The sequence below is a fragment of the Geotrypetes seraphini genome, chromosome 11 (genome assembly GCF_902459505.1).
Source record: "Geotrypetes seraphini chromosome 11, aGeoSer1.1, whole genome shotgun sequence".
Classification (NCBI taxonomy): Eukaryota; Metazoa; Chordata; class Amphibia; order Gymnophiona; family Dermophiidae; genus Geotrypetes; species Geotrypetes seraphini.
Window position 1 is genome coordinate 70060000 of NC_047094.1, and position 23248 is coordinate 70083247.

Genomic DNA, 23248 nt, shown 5'->3' on the forward strand with positions numbered 1-23248 from the left:
AGGGGATGATAGAGCCTCATTGTTGGAAATATCAAGGTTTTTTATTTACTAATATTAAGTGAGAGAAAGTTCTCAGAGTGCCAATTGCTGATTAATGCAAGTTTTATTTTTGTTTTGTGTCTGAATAGGGTAAAGTAATTGTATATCATCATAGGCGAAAATGGTGAAACCAATTGATTATGCTAATGTTAACAGTGGGGCTAGAAAAAGGTTGAACAACATCGGAGACAAAATGGAACCTTGGGGGACATCAAACCTTTGCGAATATGGCTCCGAGGCAGAGTTTGGAGTCTTGACTTGATAAGTCCTATTGGAGAAATACGACTTAAACTACAGTACTCTAGGGCTGTTCCTGAGATTCCCAGTGAACGAAGTCTGAGCAATAGAAGTGAATGATCAATTGTATTAAAGGCGGCTATTAAATCCAAAGACACAAGCAGGACAGATTTTCTGTGGTCTAGAAAGTATCTAATGGAAGTTAATCTAATCTAATCTAATTTCCATCTTATATACCAGATCATTCCAGCAAGGACTCGAGCCAGTTAACAAAGTTTAAAAGAATAATGAAAGTAATAGAAAAATTTTCAATAAATTAGATCAGTCCTCAGTTAAGAATCTCTGAGAGATAAGTTTTCAGATTTTTCCTAAAAAGTGATAGAGATAATGACATTCTGATAATCGAAGGAAGATCGTTCCAAACTTTTACCAAGGAATAGGCTAAAGAATGTGAGAATTTACCTAGGGTTTTAATCCCTTTAACAGAAGGGAAAAGCAATTTAAATTTATGTGTATTCCTGGTAGTGTGAAACCGAAGAGAGTTAAATGATAGAGGAAATAAAGACGAAAAAATTCCATGTAAAATTTTAAAAAGTTAAGAGTCCTAAGACTGAAAACTCATTTGAATTGTGTGGTCTAAAGCCAGTTTGATTGAAATGTAAGGCGTTTGTCTTCTCAAAGAATGGAGTCAGTTGGTTGAACACAATTTTCTCGGTTAGTTTAGCAAGAAATGGAATGTTTGCTATAGGTCGGTAATTGGAACATTCTTTTGTGCTTGCATTTAACTGCTTAAGAATCGGTTTGATAGTTGCTGATTTTGACTTTTGGCAAAGAGCCAGTTATGAGGCTGTTCGATATCATGCTATGGACAAAAGGTCCTAGGATGGAAAAGAACTGATTCAATAATGATGATGGCAGAATGTCGCATGGGTTTCCCGTCATATTTAAGGACTGGAGGGTTTATTGGATCTTCACCAGAGAGGGGGGCTAAAGTTAGAAAAAATGCTGATGGGAATATGTTTGATCTTTTCTGGAGAGGTATCAAGACAGGCAGCCTGAATAGACATTGAGTCATGCACACAGACTATTTTGTTGATGAAATGATATGCCAAATCTTGGGCTGGGGGAGCTGAGGCATCCATCATTTTACTATTGGAATCCCGAAAGGTAAGAGATTTCTCAATCTTGTAAAGTGCTGAAGAGTTATTGGCTGCTGCGATCTTTTTGCTATAATAAGATATTTTTCCCTCTTTTTACCTGATAGTGTCTTTCAGGCCTGCCTCCTGTGCACATAACCAGCTACAGGGTACCATAAGAAGCCAGGGGCTACACAAATTGCACATGAACAGGGACCTATCTAAAAGGGTTTACATTAATTTTGGTATATTTTGCTGCACTCAACTCTGGCCACATTGGAGCACATTGGTTGCTGTATCATTCTGTCAGAGTGGCAGGGATTTGAAAATAAAATAAACACAAGAAAAGGTCTGAAATAGAAACTGGTTTGTGCACTTTTGGATATTACTGTGAAAATGGCAATGCAAACTTTACTAAATTGGTGTCCGGGAGAGGGAAGGGCCTTTCTGTTACAAGGACCTTTCTGTTACAAGAGATTCCTTTGTCAATTTCTGTATTTTTCACTCCATAAGACGCACATTTTCCCCCCAAAAAAGTGGGTGGAAAAAAGGGTGCATCCTATAGAGCAAATACCCAAATCCCCCCCCCCCGTTACCTTGCAGGACCACCGCCTGCCGCCGCCGCTGCTGGTTGCTCACTGCCGAAAGTAAAAGAAGGGAAAAGCCAGGCGGGTGCAGTGATTGCATGCCGCCAGCCCAGAAGCCTTACCCCCGATGTCAATTCTGATGTCGGCGAGAAGGTCTGGACCAGCCTTCTCGCCAAAGTCAGAATTGAAGTCGGAGGTAAGCTTCTGGGTCAGTGGCATGCAATCACTGTACCCGCCTGGCCCTTACGGGTGCCGTGTTGCTGAGCAGTGTCCACACAGCAGCGGGGGGTAATTAAATCCAGCGGGCAGGCAGGCTTGGGGGGGGGGGGGGCGGAAGAGGACAGAGGCTGGAAGGCAGTGAGGCAACAGGAGGGAGGGAGAAAGGGACAATTGTTGGACCTGAGGAAGGAAAGAATGAAATCACCAGACAATGGGGGGAGGAAGAGGACAGAGGCTGGAAGGCAGTGAGGGAACAGGAGGGAGGGAGAAAGGGACAATTGTTGGACCTGAGGAAGGAAAGAAAGAAATCACCAGACAATGGGGGGAGGAAGAGGACAAAGGCTGGAAGGCATTGAGGGGGGACATAGGAAGGAGGGAAGGAGGAAGAGACAATTGCTTTGCCTGAGGAAGAAAAGAAATAAAGAAATCACCAGACAACCGTGGTGGGTGGGTATGGGGGGGGGGGGGGGGGAGGAAGACCAGACAATAAAGGTAGAAAAAAATGATTTTATTTTCAATTTAGTGATCAAACTGTGTCAGTTATGAGAATTTATATTTGCTGTCTATATTTTGCACTATATTTGTCTATTTTTCTATAGTTGTTACTGAGGTGACATTGCATATTTAAAAAAGTCATCTGCATTGACATCTGTGCCCTGTCCCTGCCCTTCCAGAAGGAAGCCACTGGCTAGGGTTACCAGACGTCCGGATTTCCCCGGACATGTCCTCTTTTTCGAGGACATGTCTGGGGGTCTGGACGGCTTTTCAAAATCTGGCACTTTGTCCGGGTTTTGAAAAGCTTTCCGTCAAAATCACGTGGAGAAGAGGCATCTGCGCAGTCATGTCCATGCATACGCGGATGCCATCTGGGGGTGGGGCTGGGGGTTGGAATGCTAGTGACACAGGTGGAACGGGGTGGAGCTGAGCAGGCCTGGGGGGGGGCGTGGTCATGCATCTGGATTTTCCTTCAGTACCACTGGCAAAACAGTAATTCCACTGGCTGGAGAGTGCAACTTGGGGCCCCACATAGGACTAAGTCCACCAAGCCGCAGGGAAACTCCTGAGGGACCCAGTGAAGGAGCGCCTGGGGACCCGCAATGCGAACAGTTCCAATGTCACATCAGTAGTCTCCATGAAGGTAGAAGGGCACCAGTGTTGGCTTTCATTGACGGTCGACTGCCCTACATTCTGCATACAATTGCTGGCCACGAAGGATTAGGTGCAATATTGTACCAGGAGTATTCATAGGATATAAAGCCTGTTGCTTTTGCCAGCCGAAAATTATCTGAACCTGAAAAGAAATATCCAGTTCGCCAGCTGGAATTCTTAGCATTGAAGTGAGCTGTAGTAGACAAATTCCACAATGGAAGATTAGGTTTTTACCTTCGATAATCTTCTTTCTGTTAGTCCCTGAGGGATTCCATACTCTAGGTGTTCAATACCTTCCCGCGTTCCGAAAGTTGCAGAAATACAAACACTTTTCTGAGCATGTGCTTCTCCTACCTTAGAGAGTGAGTTAGAGCCCCCTATAGTTCGGCCCAATGTCAAGTAATCATACCGGAACCAATCCATGACAAAGAAGGGGTCACGCAGGAACCTCTCCAGCAACATAAGCAATTCCTGTTATGAACAGCTTTGCAAAATATAAAAACAAATAACAGGCAAAATGCAACACAGAAAAATATTTAAGAATAATGTAGAATTAACCCGCTGTGTGTAATAAGCCCCACATGAAACAGCCATCAGCAAGATGTATACTCAAAGAAGAGCAAACTGCCCCCAGGTTCTGTTGACTTGCTGGAAGATCCTGAAGCCTGCAAGGAGAATAACTGAGGCAGAAAGAACACGGTTTTGAAACAACAGAGCTTACACAGAGAGGGCATGTCTTATGGAATCCTACAGAGTCTAACAGAAAGATTATCGAAGGTAAAAACCTAATTTTCCATTCTGTTAACATCCCTTCTCTGGACATACTCTAGGTGATGTACCGAAGCAATGGCAGCATCTAGGGAGGTCCAATACACACAACTGGGTGAAAATTCAAACTCAGGGTTGTTCCCAAAATTCGTAGATACAAAAACAACTGATGAAGGAACGAACAATACTTTGAATACCTTTTTAAACTTAAGTGGCGCTCAGAATCCAAGATGGAGTAAAAAACCTCAGTGTGGGGTGCGGAACCCCTAGAGAGCGTTTTTTGTAGAATCTATCACTGCACCATTAAAAGTGAAAAGGTAATGAAAAGTACTTGTTAGAAAACGTTCTCAAATAGTTATGTCCATCTAGTGAAATAACTCTTCAATTTGTGAATAAATTCAAAAAAACGTGAGTTCAAAAAAAACTTATCTTGAATGTTCAATTAGCGTTGACCCACGAGGTTCTGTGAGTTCAAAAAAAACTTATCTTGAATGTTCAATTAGCGTTGACCCGGCGAGGTTCTGACGCGTTTCGCCAACCCTGGCTGCTTCAGAGAACCCGCTGACTTGCTAGTGAACTGCTGCTTAAAATGTGTCCTAAACAATGTAACAAAGACAAAAAATGATGCATATGTGTAGCCGTTAAACATAATGTTACAGCGAAACAGCTAATACACAAAATCTAGACGCTGACGGCAGAGTACCTGATTCAGAAGAACTTCTTTTATATTTCCTGTGACACGGTCGCTCAGCTGATCTTGGATTCTGAGCGCCACTTAAGTTTAAAAAGGTATTCAAAGTATTGTTCGTTCCTTCATCAGTTGTTGTAGCATCTAGGGAGGGACAGAAGAGACTGCCCACAGCACTGAGATCCCATAAGCGGCATTAGAGCGAGCCACCATATCCACTCGTTAAAACCGGGGAAAATTATTAAGATAGGACCAAGCAGCTGCCCTGCAAATTTCAGCTGGATGAAATGCTTGAGACTCCACCCATGAGGCAACAACGCTTCTAGTTGAGTGGGCCATGAGAGAAACAGGCAGCTACCTACCGCGGATGATGTAAGTCGCATAAATGGCTATATGAATCCAATGGGCGATCGAGGACCTAGAAGCTGGCCCACTTGGCCGAGACAGATTAGTCAGGACAAACAGATGATCAGATAGCCGAAAGTCATTAGTCTTCTCCAAATAGTGGAGCAAAATTCTCCTGACGTCCAAGTTGCAGAAGATTTGATTCTTTTGCACCGATCCTGTGAAGTGAAACACAGGAAAACGAACTGTTTGGGTGACATGGAAATCGGAAACCACCTTCGATAGAAAGAAGGTACTATATGGACAACCAGCCCCACTTCTGTGATCCATAGAAAGGGTTCACTGCATGAAAGAGCCTGAAACTCTGACGCACACAATGCCGAGGCAATGGTGACCAGAAACACAGACTTAAAAAAAAATAAGAAAAAGATGTAGAGAAAATCAAAAGACTTTTGCATGGATTGCTTGCAGAAACTGAAATTGTGTGTGTGTGTGTGTGGGGGGGGGCTCTAACTCACTCTCTAAGGTAGGAGGAGCACATGCTCAGAAAAGTGTTTAGATTTATGCAACTCCCGGATTGCGGGAAGGGATTGAACACCTAGAGTATGGAATCCGGAAGGGACATAACAGAACTATCTATATGGTGCCAAATTCACAGTATGTGGAAAGTAAAGAAATACCGTAAACCTGTTAAGTCTATAATGTCAAATCACCTAGATCTTCTGGTTATGTCAGGTGATTTGTTATATTGAACCACCCAATATGCCACTGGCTGCCCCAAAAAACAGTTGATGCTGCCACAGAAATTTCATGGTTCTGTATTGAGAAGTTTAAATGATGAGACCAGCCATATGAGTGTGGATAGCACCACTGAGCTTATCAAGGCCAGGTTCTTCTGACCCAGATTGCTGACACTGAACTATGTTAAGACATGTAGGAAGTGTATTATGAGAAAGACATTGTCTATTCGAGCTGCACCTCTAAGGCGCATTACCAGCAATTGACCACTAGACTTAGTGTACATCGATTTCCTGTATTTGGAAAATGACAACAAAGCATTGGTAATATTTTGGTGTTCACTGATCATTTTACCCAGTATGCACAAGCCTATCCTACTAAAAATCAATGACAGACACAGTTACAAAACTGTTATAAGAAAAATATTTTGTATGCTATGGATTTCCCAACAGAATCCACTCTGACCAAGGTAGAGATTTTGAAAGTTTGTGGCATCAGAAAGTCACATACCACACAGGGAGATCCAAAACTAGAAAGATTCAATAGAACTTTGTTAAACATTTGGGTTCTTTAGACCCAAAGCAGAAACAGTAAGGCAGCATGTAATCAGATTGGTATATGCTTATAACTGCACAAAGAATGATGCCATGGGGTATTTCCCTTATTATCTTATGTTTGTGCATGAAGCTAGACTACCTGTGGATTTATGTTTTGGAGTCACACCAGATGGACACTCTTTAGGAAACCATCTCAAATACATCCAGAAGCTCAAACAGCAACTCGATGCTGCTTATCAAGCAGCTCAAGAGACAGCTGACAAGCAAAATACAGACAATAATCTCTGCTATGATGCCCGAGTCAAATGCCAAGAGCTACAAGCTGGGGACAGAGTAGAGATCAGGTCTCTAGGCTCCCAGGCACACACAAACTATCAAACCACTGGTGCAAACAGCTCTATGTGGTAGTGACTCAATTGCCAAACCTGCCAGTGTACAAGCTGACACTGGAAAGTGGAAAAGGTCCTGAGAAAACTCTACACAGAAATCGCCTACTCCCCATTAGTCAATCAGTCTGATTGCCACACATTGAAAATTCTACAACATCTAGGCCAATATTAAAATAAAGATGAAAGTTAAATCGCTTACAGAATGAACAAAAAAGCTGTGACTTAGACCACTCTGCAGAATTATCAGAGTTTGAACCCACAAGCATCTCAAGGCCTAGATCCAATTGAGTTAGTAAGATGTTTCAGAAATGGATCACTAAGACAGTAACTGAAAGAAATGCTAGCAGTACAAAGGATCTTAGTTACCCCTGTCTCTCACACAACATACCCATGACATGGTGAGGCCCCACCTGGAATACTGTGTGCAATTCTGGAGGCCGCATTATCGCAAGGATGTGCTGAGACTGGAGTCGGTGCAAAGAATGGCCACCCGGATGGTCTCGGGACTCAAGGATCTACCATACGAAAAACGGCTTGACAAATTACAGCTATACTCGCTCGAGGAGCGCAGAGAGAGGGGAGACATGATCGAGACGTTAAAGTATCTTACGGGCCGCATCGAGGCGGAGGAAGATATCTTCTTTTTCAAGGGTCCCATGACAACAAGAGGGCATCCGTTGAAAATCAGGGGCGGGAAACTACGAGGTGACACCAGGAAATTCTTTTTCACTGAAAGAGTGGTTGATCGCTGGAATAGTCTTCCACTACAGGTGATTGAGGCCAGCAGCGTGCCTGATTTTAAGGCCAAATGGGATCGGCACATGGGATCTATTCACAGGGCAAAGGTAGGGGAGGGACATTAAGGTGGGCAGACTAGATGGGCAGTGGGCCCTTATCTGCCGTCTGTTTCTATGTTTCTATGTTACCTCATGTATCTCCTATACATAGACCAGAAGCAATGCCAATTCTAACTGAATCAACCAGTGTATCTGAACCTTTACCTGGGTTTAGCAGTTCCACAATTAATAACAGCCCTTACAAGGGAATATTGGCAGACATTAATGTTCCTGCACTTTTAATTGATGTAACTGAGGAAATTGAAGCTGATGGTGAAAGTATGCCTACTGTTTCAGATGATTCATCTGGTCTGCATGCTGATGATACTGTGCAGATCAGACAGAACCCATAAGTCTGTCACAAAACTTGTTTATGATCAAGTTTCAGGTTTATTAAAAAAAAAATTTGTACCGCTTAATCAAACTTCTGAGCGATGTACAAATAAGTACTAATAAAGAACAGGCAATACAAACTTACATAAATGAACCTCATGATGAGTTAACAAGACAAGTAATACACAAACTTTAAACGAGCAGGAACAAGAGGAAGAAAAAAAAGGCAGAAACTACAATGGTTAAAGTAAAGTGAACATAAAAGGTAAGGTACGATAGGAAGGGGATTTAAAAAATAAAACAAAATAAAATTTAGCCCTAATAAGGGCAATTAGGTGTCAAAAGTGTCTTGACATAAGAATGTTTTAAACTTAGGGCTCCTTTTACAAAGGTGCGCTAGCGTTTTTAGCGCACGCACCAGATTAGTGCGTACTACCCAAAAAACTACCGCCTGCTCAAGAGGAGGCGGTAGCGGCTAGCACGCGCGGCATTGTAGCGCATGCTAAAACTGCTAGCGCACCTTTGTAAAAGGAGCCCTTAATTTTAAATTGAGGAAGAGATACTTCTGAACAGAGATGGTTAGGGGTGGAATTCCAAAGAGAAGGGGCGGTTACCAGGAAATTATTGGATTTAATGATATTGATGTGCTTTAAAGAAGGGATCGTTAAGAGATTTTGAGACGTAGAACGAAGGGCTTTAGATGGATAGTAAGGTATAATTAAACTGTTGATAAATTCAGTTTGGTTACTTAAATGGGTTTTAAAAGTCAATAAAAGAATTTTATAATTTATTCTGTGCTCGACAGGGAGCCAATGAACTTTTTAAAGAAGGGGTGATACATGATTGTATTTTTTGGCATTGAATATGATTTTTACGGCAGTGTTCTGTATGATTTCTAAATCGTCTGATTTCCTTTTTTGTTATGCCCTTAAACAGAGCATTACAATAATCTATACAAGATATTATTAGGGAGTGAATTAGAATGTTTAAAGATGCAGGGTCCAGGAGTTTGGCTAACGATCTAATCATTCTTAGGCGATGGAAACAATGTTGAACTACCGTGCTAATGTGTAGGTGGTATGTAAATTTGCTGTCAAAAGTGACCCCTAACAACTTTAAAGAGTTCATAATTTTAATCAACAGAGAAGTGAGTTTCAATAGCACCTGAATAGTTAAACCTTCCTTATAAGGGAAAATCTTTAATTTTGATTTATCAACGTTTAGTAATAACCTGTTGTCATCTAGCCAGGATTTTATTTTCTCTAATTTCAAGTTTATATTAGAAACTTCAGCTGGATTACTAAGATCTATTGGGTGGATTAATTGCACATCATCCACGTTCACGAATATCATGAAACCTATAGACTGCCCTAATGTTAAGAGCGGAGGCATGAATATATTGAAAAGTAGTGGAGATAAGATGGAACCTTGAGGAATGCCATGGATATTTTTAAAGGGTTCTGAAACGTTAGAGTTGAAAATAACCTTAGAAGACCTGTCAGAAAAGAAGGATGAAGACCTGTCCAAGACCTGGTCAAAAATTATGATTTCTTGGAGAAGTAATAGTAAGAGTGTGGTCGATTGTGTCAGATGCGGAGGAGAGATTAAGAGAAATGAGCAACACTGACTGATAGTGATCAAGGTGATAAAATATCTTAGTTGTTTAAAGCTCAGTAGAGTGATGTTGGTGAAATCCAGTCTGATTAGGGTGCAGAGCCTTAGTTTTTTCAATAAAATCTGTTAATTGGAAGAACACGATTTTCTCAGTAAGTTTTGAGAGGAAGGGGATATTGGCTATGGGTCTGTAATTGGATAATTCTAACGAACGTCATGCACCTGGGCATCCAAAATCCATGCAAGACTTACACCCTTAATGGCGAGATCCTAACAAGAACTGAAGCAGAACGAGACTTAGGGGTGATCATTAGTTAGAACATGAAGACTGCCAATCAAGTGGAGCAAGCTTCATCCAAGGCAAGGCAAATCATAGGTTGCATACGCAGGAGTTTCGTCAGCCGTAAGCCTGAAGTCATTTATGCCATTGCATAGATCCATGGTGAGGCCCCACCTGGAATACTGTGTGCAATTTTGGAGGCCGCATTACCGTAAGGATGTGCTGAGACTGGAGTCGGTCCAGAGAATGGCCACCCAGATGGTCTCGGGACTCAAGGATCTCCCATACGAGGAATGGATAAGTTGCAGCTGTATTAACTCGAGGAACGCAGAGAGAGGGGTGACATGATCGAAACATTCAAGTATCTCACGGGCTGCATCGAGGTGGAAGAAGATATCTTCTTTTTCAAGGGTCTCACGGCAACAAGGGGGCATCCGTGGAAAATCAGGGGTGGAAAACTGCACGGGGACACCAGGAAATTATTTTTCACTGAAAGGGTGGTTGATCGCTGGAATAGTCTTCCACTTCAGGTTATTGAGGCCAGCAGCGTGCCTGATTTTAAGGCCAAATGGGATAGACACGTGGGATCTATTCACAGAGAAAGATAGGGGAGGGTCATTGGGGTGGGCAGACTAGATGGGCCGTGGCCCTTATCTGCCGTCTATTTCTATGTTTCTATGAACTTGTTCTATGATCTTTAACAATGGGACATACAATCGATTCTTTCCATTGCTTAGGCAGGGATCCAGAGCTGAGACTAGTCTTAACCAGATCGAGTATTAGCGGGTCAAAGATATGGAAGAACTGTTTCAAGAGGAATGGAGGGATTATTTCATTACGGGTTTCCTTGATGTTGAGGGTATTCAGGCACTTCTTAATTTCTTGAATAGGTGGAAGAGTGGATCGTGAACATTTTGAAAATGAAAGGCTAGTAATTTCTTTGGCTTCGGTTGAATCAATGGTATTATTATCGTCTATTTTGATGGTCTCTCTGATTTTCTTGACTTTGCCAATAAAATATGTTGCTAAAGCCTGCGCAGTTGGAAGGGAATCAGTCGCGTTTGTTTGATTCTTCTTTGAAGTTATAGATTTAGTTATAGCATATAAGGCCGCTGTGTTTTTAGCCTTTTTAATTTGTTTGGAGTAATATGCTCTTTTGGTATTATTTATTTCTGATTTGAGGTATGAGGCATGCTCCCTAAATTTAGAAAAATTTACTAATGTTTTGTTGTGTCGCCACTTCCTTTCTAGAGTTCGCAGTTGTTTTTTTAATCATGGACGAGGAGTGTACCAGGGATTTTTTTGTTTACGAGGGGAGATAGCATAAGTGGAAACAGGAGCCAATGAGTCTAGAAGTTCGGAAATAGAAGAGTTCCATATGGCCAACTTTTCGTCGATAGCGAGGTTTGTCATATTCTCTAGTTTAAGAGTAAAAGTATCCCTTCTAATCAGTCTATACAAATTTCTGCAAAGACTGTCATTGCTGATGGGTTGACAGTTCTTGAATGCATGAGTACATGTTTTCAACTGGTTAGTCATGATGACTCTGCTGTATTAGGTAGCAATTGTGCTTACCACACTTGTCTTATAGGTGGATATGGGACCCGTCCAATTGTGGCAGGGGGAGAATGTGAAGAGGGGGATTCCCATGTTCACTACATCTTTTAAAATACAGTGAAGAGGATTCTTGTGTTACCTGAATCTGCCTCGGTGGTCACTGAATCTGTCTAAGTACAGAAATTCAGCAAACAGGCCTCTGATGTCATAGCAACAAGAAAGCTATGGTGTGCACTGTCTGGACTCCTCCCACTGCCAAGAGCAGAGAGCCTGATAAACAGTGCAGAGAGAAGCACAGTTGCAGTTGGTATGAGAAGGGAAAGTGAGCAGTTGGGTAACGTGACCATTTATTTTTTTCATCAAAAGGGGACATTTATTAATTGTCAGTCCCGCCCCTAATTCTGCCCTAGCCCTGCCCCAATCCCACCTTAGTCCCACCCCAAATCTGCTCTAGCCATGCCCCCAATCCCACCCCCAATTTCTTCCATTCATTTTTCATGTACATATAATATCTTCATATTAATTCATAATGGTAACCTTAAAATTAAAAAAAACACTACAAAGCACACTATACGCAGAGAAAATGTTAATTGTCATTTATATTTGGGGGGTTTTCAAAGATGTCAAGGCAAATGTCTTTAAATGTCACCTCAGTAACTATAGAAAAATAGACAAATATAGTGCACAATATAGACAGCAGATATAAATTCTCAAAACTTACACGTTTTGATCACTAAATTGAAAATAAAATCATTTTTCCTATCTTTGTTGGCTGGTGATTTCATGAGTCTCTGGTTGCGTTTCCTTCTGTCTGTGTATCCTTTCTTTCATTTCTTTTTTTCTGCACTCAGGCCCAACAATTGTCCCTTTCTATTCCCTCCTTCCTTCCTTCCTATGTCCATAGTGGCCCCAGTGCCTTTGTCCTGTGTCCCTAGTGCCCCCAGTGCCTCCTTCCCATGTCCCTAGTGCCCCCAGTGCCTCCTTCCCATGTCCAAAGAGCCCCCAGTGCCTCCTTCTCATGTCCATAATGTCCTCAGTGCCTCTGTCCTGTGTCCCTAGTGCCCCCAGTGCCTCCTTCCCATGTCCCTAGTGCCCCCAGTGCCTCCTTCCCATGTCCATAGTGCCCCCAATGCCTCTTTCCCATGTCCAAAGTGCCCCCAGTGCCTCCTTCTCATGTCCATAATGTCCTCAGTGCCTCTGTCCTGTGTCCCTAGTGCCCCCAGTGCCTCCTTCCTATGTCTTCCCTTGCCTTTGCACCTCCCCCAAAGCCAGCCTAACTGCCTACCTCCTTTCCTCCCTCCAGTGCCTGATTCAACCCCCCAGCGATTCCCCCCCCCCCGCGGATTCAAACCCCTCGCCCGCCCGTGTACCGCCACTGCCTGCTAGTCTGCCTCCCTACCGCGCCGATTGAAACCCTGGGCCGCCGCCGCTGCTTCTTGGCTTCTTCCCGACGTCAATTTTGACGTCGGAGAGGAAGTTCGGGGCCAGCCAATCGCTGCCTGACTGGCCCAAACTTCCTCTCTGACGTCAAAATTGAGGTTGGGAAGAAACCAAGAAGCAGCGGCGGCGGCCCAGGGTTTCAATCGGCGTGGCAGGGAGAGAAAGTGATCAGCCGTCCTGGTGTCCCCGCGCACAGCTTCGGGACGCTGTCCCTGAAAACGGGACATTTTGGTGTCCCGAAGTGGTGGGTCGGGACAACGGGATGGTCGGTCTGAAAACGGGACTGTCCCGTTGAAAACGGGACATATGGTCACCTTACAGTTGGGAGTAGGAAGAAGCAGTTTTGGAGGAGCTGTTCTAAGTAGCTGGTTACCTCTATGCATATAGCTCAGGGGATCAGTGTCCCAAAACCCTGAATGTACTGGTAAAGGGGGAATTTTTATTTGTCCTATTTATCCTCTTTTAACTTGATATTGTCCTTCTGGCCTGCCTCCTGTACACATAACCAGCCACAGGTTGCTATAGGAGGCCAGGGGCTACACTTAGATTACTCCTCTTAACTTTATCTTATGCTCTCTCATTCTGTAGCTTCCTTCTAAATGAAAGAGACTCGCCTCATGCACATTTATGCTACCTAGGTACTTAAGCATTTCTAACATGTTTCCCATCTCTCGCCTTTCCTCCAAAGTATACATATTGAGATCTTTAAGTCTGTCCCTATATATTACATTACATTATATTAGTGATTTTTATTCCGCCATTACCTTGCGGTTCAAGGCGGATTACAGAAGAGGATTTCTGGACATGTCCAGAGGTGTTACAGAGTAGAGTGGGTTGCTTCAGAGGATTGAAATGTTTCATATGGTGTTAGTTAGTCTTCATGGATTTCTTGAATAGCAGGATTTTTATTTCTTTTCTGAAAGTTTTGTAGTCTGGGGTTGCGATTAGTAGATTGGAGAGTTGGTGGTCCAGTTTTGCTGCCTGTGTGGCTAGAAGGCCATCGTACAGTTTTTTCCGTTTGATGTCTCTTATTGGAGGGTATGTGAATGGTGTCTGGGTTCTCCTGTGTTTGGTTGTGGTAATTTTGATTAGGCGGTTGTTCAAGTAGGCTGGGCTGTCACCATTTATGGATTTAAATAATAGACAGTAGAATTTAAATAGTATTCTTGCTTGAATTGGGAGCCAGTGTGAGTTGAGGTATGCCTTGGTGAAGTGGTCGTGTTTTCTTAGTGAATAGATTAGTCTCAGGGATGTGTTTTGTACTGTTTGTAGTTGTTTTATCATTGTTGTAGGGTAGGGGAGATATAGGATGTTGCAATAGTCAAGGAGACCTAGGACTAGGGACTGGACCATGAGCTGGAATTGTTTTCTGTCGAAGAATTTTTAAACTTGCCTTAGATTTCTCATGACCGCGAATGATTTCTGTATTGTTTTGTTGATTTGTGGTTGCATGGTGCAGCATCTGTCTATCGCCATTCCCAGAAGTTTTAGAGTGGGTTGAATGGGGTATGTGATTGAGTTTATTACTAGGTTTGTTATGGTTGGGGTTTTATTTTTTTTGAGAAGTATGAATTTTGTTTTGTCTGGGTTCAGTTTTAGTTTGTGGTCTTTTATTCATGTTGTCACTGTTTCTAGAGTTCTGTGTAGTTTGTCTGTCATGGTGGGCGTTGGCTGATCAAAAGGAAGGAGAATGGTGATGTCATCTGCATAGCTATAGGTGGTTAAGCCTATTTTGTCTAGGCAGGTGCTGAGGGATGCAATGTAGAGATTGAAGAGTGTTGGGGATAATGGCGATCCTTGGGGTACGCCACAGGGGTTGGACCATGGTTCTGATTGTTCTTTGTTTGTCTTTACTCTGTAGGTTCTGTATTGTAGGAATCCTTGAAACCATGTGTATACTTTGCCTGTGATTCCTATTGTATCTAGTATTTGTAGCAGGATGTCGTGATCTACTTGATCAAATGCTGCGGTGAGATCTAGTTGAATAATCAGCATTTTTTTGCCTGTGCTGAGGTGTTGTCTAGCTGTGTCCAGAAGGGAGCCTAGTAGTGTCTCAGTGCTGAAGTTGGTTCTGAATCCAGACTGTGTAGGGTGGTCCAAATTGTGGTTTTCTAGGTAGTTGGTGAGGAGTTTAGCTACGAGGCCTTCCATTAGCTTGACATATAGTGGAATTGAGGCTATGGGTCTGTAGTTGGATGGTTGATCTGTTGCTCCTTTTGGGTCTTTTAAGATCGGGGTGATGATGTTTCGGAGAGGTCTTGTGGGAAAAGGCCATCTGTGAGCATGGTTTGTATCCATTGCATGAGGAGAGTGTGGAATTTTAGGCTGAAGGTTTTTAATAGGTGTGGAGGGCACTGGTTGAAGTCACAAGCTGCGTGGCTGTATTTTTATAGAGTTTGTTAAGGTTGGACCATTGTATTGTGGAGAAGTGGGACCAGGTTCTATCTGCTACAGCTGATTCTTTTTCTGTGGGAGGCATTGTGATCTCTTCTAGGTGGGTTGGGTTCCTGCGAAGTTTGTCCTGGCAGTTGTAATTTTGTTTTTAAAGTATTCAGCTAAAAGGGTGGCTGAAGGGGGAGGGTTGTCGTTTTTGGCTAGGTAGGGTTTGGTGTCTGTGAGTTCTTTTAGTAATTGGAATAGTTTTTTTTGTGTCTTGGGCTTCTATGCCTATTTGGTTTGTGTAGTATGTCTTTCTTTTTTCTTTTAGTTTGTTTGTATTGTTGGTTTAGTTTCTTCCATGCTGCTCTTGTGTTTTCTTGGTTACTTTTTCTCCATTTTCTTTCTAGTTGTGTGCATTGTCTTGTGAGTAGGAGTAGTTCGTTGTCGAACCATTTGTCTGATTGTCTGCTGATTCTGTTTTTTGTTTGTATTGGGGCTAGCTCATCTAGGGTAGTTGTACTTATATTGCATCATTGTGAGATGAAGTCTTTGGGGTCACATTCCATATACCTTATAATGAAGACTACCAACCATTTTAGTAGCCTTCCTCTGAACCGACTCCATCCCGTTTATATCTTTTTGAAAGTGCGATATCCAGAATTGTACACTATTCTAAATGAGGTCTCACCAGAGTCTTATACAACAGCATCAATACCTCCTTTTTCCTACTGGCCATACCTCTTCCTATGCACCCTAGCAACCTTCTATATGGGTTTCTATTGGTCTTGGTGACACAGATTTAACATTGCTGACTGGATAAGAGGGATATGCCAGTAACAAAGATGCTGATGTGTCTTCTGAAAGAGGCTTCAGTTGTGTTTAGGTATGGTGAGCTTCCACTGTTGATGTACTGTGAATGTGATTCTCTTCTGCTCATCTCTCTCTTCCCAGGCTCCCCCTTTCGTGATGAGATCACATTGGCCATCCTTCAGATGCAAGAAAACAACCGGTTGGAAGTACTGAAGCGAAAGTGGTGGGAGGGAGGAAAGTGTCCGAAAGAGGAAGACCACCGGGCAAAAGGTTAGGGGTGAACAGCCTCCCTATGGTGTAATGCTCCATGTTAGCCTGGATATCCATTTTGAAGGAGTGGTTAGGCACACGGCAAGGGATATTGTAAAAAGTCCTTTGCCCAGGTTACCTAGCTGTTTGAACATTGCCCACCCACCCATTCAGTGAATAAAAGTATCTGCAGAAATGAGCAACACTCATACTTTTATCCCCATGGAAGGTAGTTTTATAAGGGGAAATTTAGTGTAAGCCCATTTCAGGCCCTTACTTTAAGTCAATTTTATAAAGACAATAGGAATTTATGTTCTTTTATAAAATACTAGTGAAAGTGGTAGAAAATGTGTCTTCATTGTATGTGCCAGAGTGTAGCTGGGACTCAGTGGGCCCTGGACATAAGAATGAAGATGTCCCCCATGTGCATGCATGAGCACTCCTCCTAGGTCCGGCAACTCTCCCCCCACTGGCTCGGGTCTGGCACCTCCCTCCCCTCCCTGTCCAGCTGCTTACTTGTCTGCCAGGTCTTCCAGATACTACAGCGGCAGAGACAGTGCTAAAGGCTGTGTCTCTGGCAGATGGGACCTTTCTTCTGCTGCATCCCACTCACAGGAAGTGGAATCAAAACAGCGGTAAGCATCAGAGGAAAGGCCCTGCCAGCCAGAGAGGCAGCCTTTAGCACTGTCTCTGCTGCTTTAATATTTGGAGGATCTGACAGGCAGGTAAGCAGCTGGATGCAGGGGGAGGGGGTGTGTGTGTGGTGCCAGATCTAGGCATATGGAAGGGAGGGTTCAGGTGCAGACACTGGACATCCCTGGGCATTTTGCCAGGCTTGTTTAATTGTAGCTATGCTCCTGGCAGATGCAGATCATTATATCTGCCCTGGAGCAGATGTAAATGTCTGCGCTTATAATTTGTAGGTATGTGCACAGATTAACATATTTTATTATTGCACATGTACTTACAAACTTCACCCTCACCTTGCCCAGACTCTGTCCCTGTCCATGCCTACTAGCAAATATTGTCATTGTGAGTACTGCACTTCTATACCAGTGTGAATTTTATGAAGCCATTCATGAATGTGTAGAGCCACATATGCACAAAAATGGTATCCATAGAGAAGAGGCATTCCTGGAGCAATGTTTAAGTTGTGAAGGTTTGGGGGGGGGGGGGAAATAAGAGGGTTTTTTTTAAATAGGGGTAAAGGAACTCACAGAAAAAAAGGTGTAAATCTCTGGGTACTTTCTCTGTGAGCAGGTTTCAGAGGGGGAAGTATTCCAGTAGTGCTCCTCTGAAAGTTAGGATGCAAAATCCACAAGTGAAAGTACCCACAGATTTTGCATCTGTTTCACCCAGTCTTTTGAAAATTGTCCACCTCAAGACCCTCTTATGTAGTACCAATATCTGACAGCAGATGGCAGTGTGAGACCATTGTTCTCCATACATTTACGCGCTCTCTCTCTGGGCTGCACTTTTACACGTTACTGCATTTTTATTATTTGGTGCTATTGAGTGTACACAGCACTGTACAAACTCATATAATAGTCCCTGCTTCATGATGCTTACTGTCTAGTAAAGACAGAGTGAGAAGATGTAGATAAAAATAAAGAAGGAGCTTAGGGTTAAAGCAGGAAAAATGACTGGGGAGAACTAATCCAGGAAGGGTATAAATGAGATCAATTAAGGTTATGGAACTCAGTAGAGTGAAGCTGCAAGGAACAAGGTTATATAAAACTCCTAGAAGGTAGATAGGACTCTGCTAAAGTATGATTTTAAGGGGGTAGGAGTTCCCCCACTTAAAAGTAAAAAGAAATTGTGACCCTGCTCCATAATCAGTCCATTAGGGTTACCATATGGCTCCAGGAAAAGGAGTATGGATTGAGACAACCGGATTTTACATCCATTGAAAGCAAAGGAAATAAGGAGAACAGATTGAGACATCTGGGTTTTACTTCCATTGAAATCAATGGAAGTAAAACCCAGAATCTCAATTTATCCTCCTTTTTCTGAAACCATATGGTAACCCTAATTAGACAGACCCAGACACTGGGAGCTGGGAAGGACCTCAGCCAGCTTCTCTAGAGAGGTTAGACAGAAAGCAGAGACAGTGGTGGCTTTTTAATTTCAATTAATTTTATTTTTTTTCATTAATAGTTAAACAGATAGCCAAATACAGTACTGTGACACAACCAATAAAGAAACCATCAGTAGACATTGTACAACAGTACCATCCCAAATAACCTCCACCCAAACCCACCATCTCCCCAACTAGTAGAAAACAATAAGGGAAATAGAAAATATTTCCGAGAACAGAAGAAAAGGCGAGGGAAGAAAGAACACAATCTCCCCAAGGATCAAGTCATAGAGCCTAAACTATTCTCCTCTCCACTGTATATAGTCATCCCACGACCTCAAAAAAGAAGTGTAAGTGACCTGTCCTCATAGCAATCAGTTTGAGCATCAGCCAAAAGAAATCACAGTTACGTAAAAAATGATCTAGAGAAGGAGTATCGCTCCACTTCCAATAGGAGGCTATAAGTAGTTTGCCAGTTTATAATGGGACTGTGATATATGGGGCAGTCTCATATGTAGCAAGTAATAGTGGGCTTCAAGTTGGTAATCAACCTATGTGACTTTGAGATGAAACTAGCTAATAGCCTTCCAAAAAAATTGAAACTTCTGACATCCCCACCAAATATGGTAAAAAGAACCCAACTCACCACAATCCCACTAGCGGTGGCTTTTTAAAAGCTGTGAAATTCTATAATTCTGCCTCTTTCATAGGGCCTGCTCTGGAGATTGTGGCACCTTGAGCACATTTGCATCAGCACTCTTGCATTGCTTCTACCCTCCCCCCCTAGGATCCATCATGTCTCCCTCTCTACTTTCATTCGCATCTCTCCCCTACTCTCCCCTCCCACCTGGTCCTCTGCACCCCCCTTCCTATGGGTCCAGCATGGCTTCTTTTCTCTCCCTCCTCATCTGTTCACCATGCAGTGACGTAGTAATGGGAGGGAGCAGTCTGCCCCAGGTGCCATCTTGGTTGGGGCACCTCCTCCTTTTTGCACCCCCCAGATCCTTCCCACTCCTCCCCCACCATGTATGCACCTTCACTTCCCCTCCACCCCACCCCCCCATATCGTAACTGTGTATTTGCTTCCTCTATTTTAGATTTTTAAAATTTTTTAATACTTTGTATAAATTGGTAACCACTTTGCTTATAAAAGCGGTATATCAAGACCCAAATAAACTTGGAACTTGAAACTCTAGCTCTTCACCAACACGAGCAGAAACTCCAAGCTGCTGCTCACGCCAGCATCCCTATGGTGTCACGTGCCTAGGGAGAGCCAACCTGATTCAGGCAAGTTGGTGATGCTGCTCATGCCATTGAAATTAAAGAGGTGCGGGGGAAGGGAAGGGGCATACACGAGCGGGGAGGCGGAGTAGAGGGCAAGGGAGGGGCACTACCATCCCGGGTGCCTCTAACCCTTGCTACTCCACTGTCCCCATGGTCCTGTAAACAATGTGCAAGTTGCTGGCAGCAGCAGCCTGAAGATAGGCTGCCTTCATCCTGGCCTTGGGTCTTCAGTCTTCTGCAGACAAGATGCGGCAGATAGAAGGTCCAAGGCCTGGTCAAAGGTAGCCTATCTTCAGGCTGCTGCCAGCAACTTATATTGTTTTCAAACTGATTAGGGGTGTTAATCCACATGAAAATCATCCTTCCCTGGACACAGTCAAGGAGTTTGTTCAATATTGGAAGTGTTCAAGCACCCACAGAGCTGGCTCCTATGATTTTTACTAGAATTCCACTACTGGATAAAAAAAAGTGTTACACGTTCAAACAGCTCTTCCCCAGTGAAGGTCGGGAACTTTCACCGTTAACTGTTTTTGTGATCTTTTACTTCCTTAATGCTTCTTTCTTTTCTCTGCCACATTCCACCTGCCTCTCTCCCCCCCCCCCCCCCCCCCCCCCCCCCTCTGTGTCACCTTCATACTTCTTGCTGTCCTCTACAGGTCTTGGGATGGAAAATATTGGGGGTATTTTTGTGGTACTGATCTGTGGTCTGATCATTGCTGTGTTTGTCGCCATCATGGAGTTCGTCTGGTCCACACGGCGTTCAGCAGAGACAGAGGAGGTAAAGTTTGACTGTGAGAAGGATATATTGTGTTTCCCTGAAAACAAGACCTACCCCGAAAATAATCCCTAGCATGATTTTTGGGGTAGGTCTTAATATAAGCTCTACCCCAAAAGTAAGCCCTAGTCCCGGGATTGCTGGCAGAAACTCTTCAACCCGCCCCCCCCCCCCCCGCCCCAACCCCTGCTGCACATCTGAACATCCTTCCCTCCCATTCTAACCCCACCAACCATGAGTGAGCCCTACATAACTTCATCCAAAGCAGCGTCGGGGCGGCAGCACTCTAAACAGGCAGCTTCAGCCTTGTCCGCCGGGGAATTCACCCTGCCGCGTAATTTTGAAGAGTGAATTCCCCAAAGTACAAGGCCGAAGCAGCCTGTTTAGAGTGCTGCAGGCCCGACACTGCTTTGGATGAAGGTATGTAGGGCTCGCTTGCAGTCGGCGGGGTTTGGATGGGAAGGAAGGATGGAGGGTCATTGGGAATTCGGCTGCACGGCGTGGGGGGTGCTCAAGGGTTTTGCTGCACAAGGGATGGGAGGGAGGCAAGGATAGAAGCTGAGCAAGGGTTCTGCTGCACGAGGGATAGGAGGATAGAAGCTGGGCAAGGGTTCTACTGCACAGGGGGAGGGGAGGGAGGGGAGGACAGATGCTGCACATGTGGGAGAGAGAGAGGAAATAGGAAGAATTGGGGTGAAGGAGAGGAAGGGAGAGATGATCATGTACATACCCCAAAAATAAGACAGTGTCTTATATTAATTTTGGGCCCAAAAAACACACTAGGTCTTATTTTTGGAGAAACATGGTAATAGGTGCATTAGATCAGGAGTTCCCCCCCCCCTAAATAATTCCATCCTGGCAAATATTACAATAGTGCCATCAGAGTCCCTCAGTTTTATGCTCTTAAGTATATTTATATTTATTTATTTAATATTTACCTGAAGTAGAATAAGAGAGCCCCTGTTCAGAGACAGTTTAAGGACCTCATGTACTAACCTGTGTTAATGCACCTTAATACATGTTATTTAACATAAACTCCTTTATTCTCACTAGGACATATTTATTAACTAAACACATTATTACTCTAACACAGGTTAGCAAATGAGGCTCTAAGTCTGTAGCTGAGGTAAGAAGAGTGTACAATGTGAGGTACCCAAGACACAAGGAGTACAAGCAGTGTTGGTGGAGCCTTGGCTTCCTTGTTCTCATCCTGCTGCTCTAACCACTAGACTACTTCACTCAGCAGTGCTGCATTACCTGGATTTACAGTAATGGGGTTTCTTCTTAGGATGATGTCCTGATTTTCTGTAGAATAGGGGGAAAACCCCAGTTTCGGAGTGCAGAAGGGGGAGACTGTCTATCTCTTTGTTTCCCTCAGTGACTACTCCTTTTTCCTTCCTTCTATTCCAGGTCTCTGTTTGCCAAGAGATGTTGAGTGAGCTTCGGAATGCTGTCTCCTGCCGGAAGCCTTCACGTTGGCGACGACGGAGGCGGCATGGTCGTGCCATGCTTGCCCTCACCAAACCACTGCGCTCAGTCCGAGAGATGCGGCTCAGCAATGGCAAACTCTATTCTGGGGCCCATTCCTCAGAGCCAGGAGCTGGACCTCAGCGGCTTTTGGATGATCCGGGTCCCCCACGCAGCTGCACCCACATCCGCATTTGCCAGGAATGTCGGAGGATACAGACCTTGCGGGCCTCCCACATGCCCAGGATTTCCATCCCGCCCGAGGAGGCCACGCCCAGGAGGCAGCCAACGAACATGAATGAGCAGGATTGATGTCACAAAGCCCTCTGAGTGATGTCACAAGACCTTTTGAGGAGTTTTGCTTTTTAGTTCAGAAGAGGCAACTGGCTACTGGGTATAAAAAGAAAAGAAAACATATATAATATTGCCTTCGCCTTAGTGGAGGTGCCTTGATCTATTTTTGGGGTTTTATTTTCATGTAGTGTGCGCCGTGCGCACGATGAGACTTCTCAAAGAAGCTACCATGTTTTTCATTTTCTGATTCGAATGTTTTGTTTTTTTTTTTGGTCAGGGGCAGTGGGGGTGGTAACAGGGAAGAGAAAGAAAAGGAACCGTGAAGTCAAATAAGAAAGATGAATATGGAGAGATCTGGCATAGCAAAGGAAGGCTGATTCCTACATGTGCATTGTTTTGTTCGCTACAGCACAAAGTTGGAGGAAGGTTGTTCTTTATAAAACTGCTTTCTGTAGGCCAGTGCGGGGATTGGTGGCAAATTGAATAGGTGGAAGGTGGGTGCCTGAGAAATATCCAAAATTGAAAAAAAAACTGAGTCCCAAGAGTAAAGTGACCGAAAGGGCATTCCCAATCTAAGTACTGACACTTCACAGCAGTGCTGTCCCCTGCTGCCTCCACCCTGCAACTTTATACAGGGTTATTTTTTTTTTTGTTAGTTTTTTCTTTTTAACTCTATTTTGCTTTGTTTTTGCAAAGTTTCTAGTGCCAAAAGAAAATGTGGTAATAGTGGTACATGTGTAAGCAGTGACAGACTGGGAGAGCTGAAATAAAACTCAAGATTGTTTCATTCTTTTAACTGTGTCCGCCCCTTGCTCCCTTCTGTGTCTCATTCAGTGCTGCCCTAGGAAAGATGAACTGGGGGAGGCGATAATGCGGTATTATTTTTAAGAGGATGGTGTTAAATAAACTGTCTTCCACCAAGGACAGGACCAGAATTGATGGTTTTGAGATACAGTTGAAGAGACTGAGGTGGCCAGGTGTTAGTACTTGGGCAGGGAGAA

The 23248-nt window shown here is 43.6% G+C and overlaps 1 protein-coding gene across 5 annotated transcripts in view; it reads left to right on the plus strand.

Annotated features, from left to right (window-relative positions):
- GRIK5 (glutamate ionotropic receptor kainate type subunit 5) overlaps window positions 1-23016 on the plus strand; it is a 359271-nt gene extending 336255 nt beyond the window's left edge. For all 5 annotated transcript variants that reach the window (XM_033914745.1, XM_033914744.1, XM_033914746.1 and 2 more), the window contains 3 exons: window positions 16243-16371; window positions 20368-20489; window positions 21897-23016. In XM_033914745.1, coding sequence (XP_033770636.1) covers window positions 16243-16371; window positions 20368-20489; window positions 21897-22265 — 620 coding nt within the window. In that variant the 3' untranslated portion in view covers window positions 22266-23016. The remainder of the gene's footprint in view (window positions 1-16242; window positions 16372-20367; window positions 20490-21896) is intronic.
- The last annotated feature ends 232 nt before the right edge of the window (window positions 23017-23248 follow it).